Source organism: Gymnoscopelus braueri (assembly GCF_963280865.1).
Source record: "Gymnoscopelus braueri genome assembly, chromosome: 6".
NCBI lineage: Eukaryota > Metazoa > Chordata > Actinopteri > Myctophiformes > Myctophidae > Gymnoscopelus > Gymnoscopelus braueri.
In genome coordinates this window covers 15,387,516-15,393,124 of record NC_137607.1, presented here as the reverse complement: position 1 = coordinate 15,393,124, position 5,609 = coordinate 15,387,516, and the positions used below count along the sequence as shown (strand labels likewise).

Here is a 5,609-nt window from a genome sequence, read left to right as displayed (position 1 = left end):
ATTTATCTGTGGAACCGAGTCAAACTAATTGTAACGCCTCAATTCCGAGTGCTTGTCAGGGTGGGGGGGGGTCCTCAGTTCAAATATGAATATTTGGCGGGGGGGGGGGGGGTCAGAGCCTGAAAAGGTTGAGAAACACTGCATTAAAACACAAGATGAATCTTATGTAAGGTTGCCGAGGCCTGCCATTAATGACATGCGCAAGGACCCTGCAGTCCCTGCTCCTGTATTTATATTATCGAATGACTAAAACAAAAATAAAGAAGGGGCTTAATATGTTCAGATTCAATGATGATTTAATTCACTGACGCAAATTATTTCAGGTGTATAGCTATTTGATCTATCGTTCATTACTCGACCTGTCTGGCTCACGGATTTAGATTGGCAGATGCATGTTGCTCTCACTCTGTCTGTTGTGAGTGTAAATTGAAGGCTAATATCCTCGTTAATGTTCTATATATGCATATATTGTCCTCTTGGTTTGGCAGTCATGATAATGCAGACGATAAAGGCCGCTATCGTCCTTATTTGCAAAGTGTGTTATAGGCCTGTCATTGTGTTATTGTTTTAGCCTATTTCCACCTTCGCGTGTGTGTGTGTGTGTGTGTGTGTGTGTGTGTGTGTGTGTGTGTGTGTGTGTGTGTGTGTGTGTGTGTGTGTGCGCGCGCGCGCGTGCGTTTGTGTATCTAGTTAGCGTGCTTGCTAATAACACATCTGTTCACTTGCATACTTGTACATTTCTTTCTACCTACATTTTGGACCCACTACTATTAAATCAAGAATGTGCACTTGTCTATTAAATAATGATAGGGATAAATACCGAGGGCTGTAGAATGCATGAGGGCTGGGACTCTTAATAGATGCAAGGCACCGAAATAAAGAACGTAATTAATCATTCAATTAAGCACTATACTACCTCAACATAGATGGAACCTTAAAAAGCAAAATGCGGTGAACGAAAGTTCACCTAATTCCTTCCTTCAAAGTCTATCTCTGCTGCTATACTCACTCTCGCCAGTAGACGGCGCTGACGTCACGCAGCAAGGCTCCCTGCTTGTCCTGATTGGGAGAAGCACAATGAAGTGATCCCTTTGGCATCAACACTTCGTGGTGTTTTTCACCCCCACAAACTTTTCTAGAATTCATCATTGCATTATGATGATGATGCTGTTGTTGTTTTTATTTTATTTTTTATGTATCTCTTAAGCATGTCTTATTTGGCTGTTCAAATAATTTGCTGCGTTTTATGAAAATAGTTTGAATCAGGTGTTGGGCCATTTTCTTTTTTTAATAGTTTTGTTGGCACTTCGAAGTTATTGTGTGGTGTAGCCCTTAGCTCAGAGAGAGAGGAACCTCTCTCTTAAAAAAAATAGCAAATATACAAGCTTACAACGCCTCGCAGGAGGTGTTGTGAGCTTGTAGATCTGCTATTTTTTGTCTATAATGTTCCCCTCAGAATTGGGATTCTAGCATTGAACTGGTAAAAATCCATATCACACAAAGATTGGGGCGACCCCCCTCCTGGCTGTAGTAACTCCGAGGACCCCCTGTTGAAGACCCTGGGGCTATGGGGTCTAGGTAGCTACAAAGCCCGCAGCACCAACAACAACAATAACGGAGTGGAAGTGGAGTGGAGTTGGGCCTTTGTCCGGCCCAATGTAGCGACAACATCCCAAACAAAACCACTTATTTGTGATGAGTAGAGTCTGGTGTGTTGGCATTCAACTTCACTGCCATTGAAGCCCATCCGTCTGAACAAAAGACTAGGGGAAACATCTTGGATTACCTTTCCTCTTGTCAAAGCTTTAAACCAAGCCTCAGTCATCAGCGATGTTGCTTTGATAACAAAGTTTATGAGTGCCGTTATTGAGGGCTGTGTATTATAGGGATATTAGTGAATTAGTGAGCCATATATTTAGCTATGATTACAAGTGCTATAGTCACATTCCCACTCAAGTTAGCAATAATCTTCAGCATTTTATCACCTGAAAAAATGTAATTGTCACATCACCCATATTTGATTGTATTTAAATAGCAATGTATTGTTGATAGAACATTTGTAGGTTGGGAGGGGGGGGGGGATGCCACAGCAAAGAACAATTTAATATCTTGTCCCATGCACTGTTGACAAACTGATGAAGATTTCAGTCATTATTATTCTTTTTAGACGTATTGCTATCCCTAGGAAACTCTTTGCCCTATTTAAACAGAATTACAACAAAGTTTGCAATGTGCATTTTATCCACACTTACCAAACAACACACTTTAATACAGCAGCGCCACAGCATGCCTTTGTATCAAACCTCCCTCGACATTAAGCTGGATGTGTTTTAATAACATATATTTCCATAAGCTTGGAGATGGTAAATATGTACTTGGTGCTCACATAGTGTGTGATGGTGCTGTGCTCAAACCCCGCCCTTTATGCTAAACGAATGCCTCCCAGTGCCGTGTCAGGGGAGCAGGGCCGCCTCTGATTGGCCAGCAGGCCGCCTGTGATTGGCCAGGTCCAAGCCATTTATTCACTGACAGCCCCATCACATGAATGCTTGTCTATTAACTTGTTCCAAAACTATCTGGAGTTGTCAAGGCTCCGGCGGAGAGAAGAGGGGCAAAAAGTAGTTTGTTGATTCTTTTTCGGAGAAGCGACAGGAGAAGTTTGTGGACACAACATTTGCAGGAACCTATTGGGAGTCTCTCTCTCACTCACACGCACACATACACACTCACTCACTCACTCAAACACACACACTAAAGGGAACGAGAGTGAGAGTGTGTGGGGAAACACACCACGGGTTGGTGATTGTTGTTTTTTTTTTGCTGTGAAAAGTTCCAGGTAACTTTAGCAGAGCAGCAGCCCCCTGTGCCACTATACTTTATACCTCTGGCTTTGGGAGTTTTCTCTGTATTTTTTCGCTCTGAGCTGTGGAGTTCCACCTGAAAAACAGCCTCCTGATGTATAACATGATGGAGACCGAGCTGAAGCCCCCCGCTCCCCAGACCAACACGGGGGGCCCGGGCAACACCGGTGGCACCGGCGGCACCAACGCGAAGAACAGCCCGGACCGGGTCAAGAGACCCATGAACGCCTTCATGGTCTGGTCCCGGGGCCAGCGGAGGAAGATGGCGCAGGAGAACCCCAAGATGCACAACTCCGAGATCAGCAAGAGGCTGGGCGCCGAGTGGAAGCTGCTGTCGGAGAGCGAGAAGAGACCGTTCATCGACGAGGCCAAGAGGCTGCGGGCCCTGCACATGAAGGAGCACCCGGATTACAAATACCGTCCCCGGCGGAAGACCAAGACCCTGATGAAGAAGGACAAGTACACCCTGCCCGGGGGTCTCCTGGCCCCGGGGGGCAACGGCATGGGAGGCGGGGTGGGCGGCGGGCTGGGCGGCGGCGTCAACCAGCGCATGGACAGCTACGCGGCGCACATGAACGGCTGGACCAACGGCGGCTACGGCATGATGCAGGAGCAGCTGAGCTACCAGCACCCGGGGCTGAACGCGCACAACCCGGGCCAGATGCAGAGCATGCACCGCTACGACATGAGCGCCCTGCAGTCCTACAACACCATGGCCGGCTCGCAGGGCTACATGAACGGCTCCCCGACCTACGCCATGTCCTACTCCCAGCAGAGCACCGCGCTGGGCTCCATGGGGGGCTCGGTGGTCAAGTCCGAGTCCAGCTCCTCCAGCCCGCCCGTGGTCACCTCGTCGTCCCACCGCGGCGGCGGCGTCGGGCAGCCGGGCTGCCAGGGCGGGGACCTGCGGGACATGATCAGCATGTACCTGCCGGGGGCGGAGGTCAGCGAGCAGACTGCCCAGACCCGGCTACACATGTCGGGGCATTACCAGAGCGCCGTGCCCCCCGGCACGACGATCAACGGCACGTTGCCGTTAACACACATGTAATACAAAAGACAGGACTACTACAAGAAAGAAAAACATAAATATAAACTTTTATAAGAGAAACTGTGGACTACTACTTTGGACTATTTTTGTACAGAAAAAAAACACACACACACACACACACGCACACACACATCGGGGTGGGAAAAGTTGTATAGACCTCTCTCAAGGAAAAGAAAACTCGACTCTTCTTTTTTTTTTCTCTTCTTTTTGTTATTCTAAAGAACCGTTCCAAGAGGACATTTTCCCCTTTCCAGTGGTGTATGAGTTTGGAAGAGTAGAAAGTGGGAGTCGCAATCAAATGTTTTATTATTGCAATCACCTTTTGTACAGTATTTATCAAAGAAGCATAACAATCGGATGAAATTGTTTGTTAAAACTACAAGAGGTTACATTTTTATAAAACGCCATTTCTGCAGGAGAAAAAAAAATGAAAATAACAAACACGATGCAGAATTGGAATTATAGGATTTTATTATCAGTTATTATGCTCCTTTTTAACTGCAAACTATTTGAGAGAAATGGACAGATTGCCTAAAAAGCCGACGCAGGTAAACCTGTTTTTCCTTTCAAAACAATATTACTAAAAACGTTTTAATTTCGTTAAAAATAAAACTACGACATAAAAGTAAACGACAAAACTTCTTTCTCTCACAGCTTAAAAAAAAAACATAGGTTGTTAATTTATATTTCCGTCTCCCACTTTTCATCTGTTTAGGTATGAAGCTTGTGCTTTTTATTTTCTAATGAGTTGTACATTTTCTGTATATTTACTGTGATATTTTAAGTTTTTATTTCAAATTTCATTCCCGTAGTTGTATTTTAAAAATTGTTGGCCTGTACTCAGAAGCCAACCACTCCATGTATATATATATACCTACCGGAACTAATACCATCCTTATAACAGTTACAATTTCAGCTGAGTTTTTATTTTATTTTTATCTTCCCTTTTTTTTCTTTTTTTCCCCCAATATGCAGTTTGAAATGAATAAATTTTGGAAATTTGGATACTTGAAATTGTATGAGTTTGATTTTATTTCTCTTTTCAATCATTAACGTGCAGATTGTCATCCCATGTTAAGTTGTCATGTAGCTTAAATTATGCTTGTTCTTTGATATTACTTTATAGGACGTAATTAGGCTATTAGTTATAGGCCTATTTCTTTCCAAACTTATATGAATGAATAGTCTGTCACAGACTGACATAGGCCTACAACACAACATTTTGATGGACAGAAACAAATATTATATTTATATATGCCGTTTAAAATAATTCATAACAAACCTACTTTATAATTAACCAGACGAAATTCAAACGCACAACAAAAACATATATAATTCACATGTTTCGTGGTTGTATGATTATTATTATTTTAATCTCTATTTTTCTTCTACTACACACAGGTGTGTCTAATTTATTTCATGCTGATATGTTAAACCAGAGTTTATAATACTCAGGTTAACCACATGTTTATTTTCTAGTGCAACCAGGTTTGCCTGTGGAGGGGCTTTGGACGGCCGGTGTCCCATCATGTCACATGTTACCTTTGAGAAGTGCAAGGGAAGATTTTTCCACCAAAATGTCGAAGAATCTCAAAATAAGGTAGATTGTCCTTTTTCCTCAACACACCAAATCAAACGACACCATAGGGCCAGCTGTATACAAATGGCTTCATATTATGCATTTATGAATAAATTAA

The 5,609-nt window shown here is 43.4% G+C and overlaps 1 protein-coding gene across 1 annotated transcript; it reads left to right on the top strand.

The window, feature by feature from the left end:
- Positions 1 to 2,567: 2,567 nt before the first annotated feature.
- On the top strand, positions 2,568 to 4,926 carry sox2 (SRY-box transcription factor 2). The gene has a single exon (XM_080431227.1). The coding sequence runs from the start codon at positions 2,956 to 2,958 to the stop codon at positions 3,910 to 3,912; it is 957 nt and encodes a 318-aa protein (XP_080287353.1). The 5' UTR covers positions 2,568 to 2,955; the 3' UTR covers positions 3,913 to 4,926.
- The last annotated feature ends 683 nt before the right edge of the window (positions 4,927 to 5,609 follow it).

What these genes read in the sequence shown, in the direction of transcription:
- sox2 (XM_080431227.1), top strand. Translation starts at nt 2,956, where the DNA reads ATGTATAACATGATGGAGACCGAGCTGAAGCCCCCCGCTCCCCAGACC.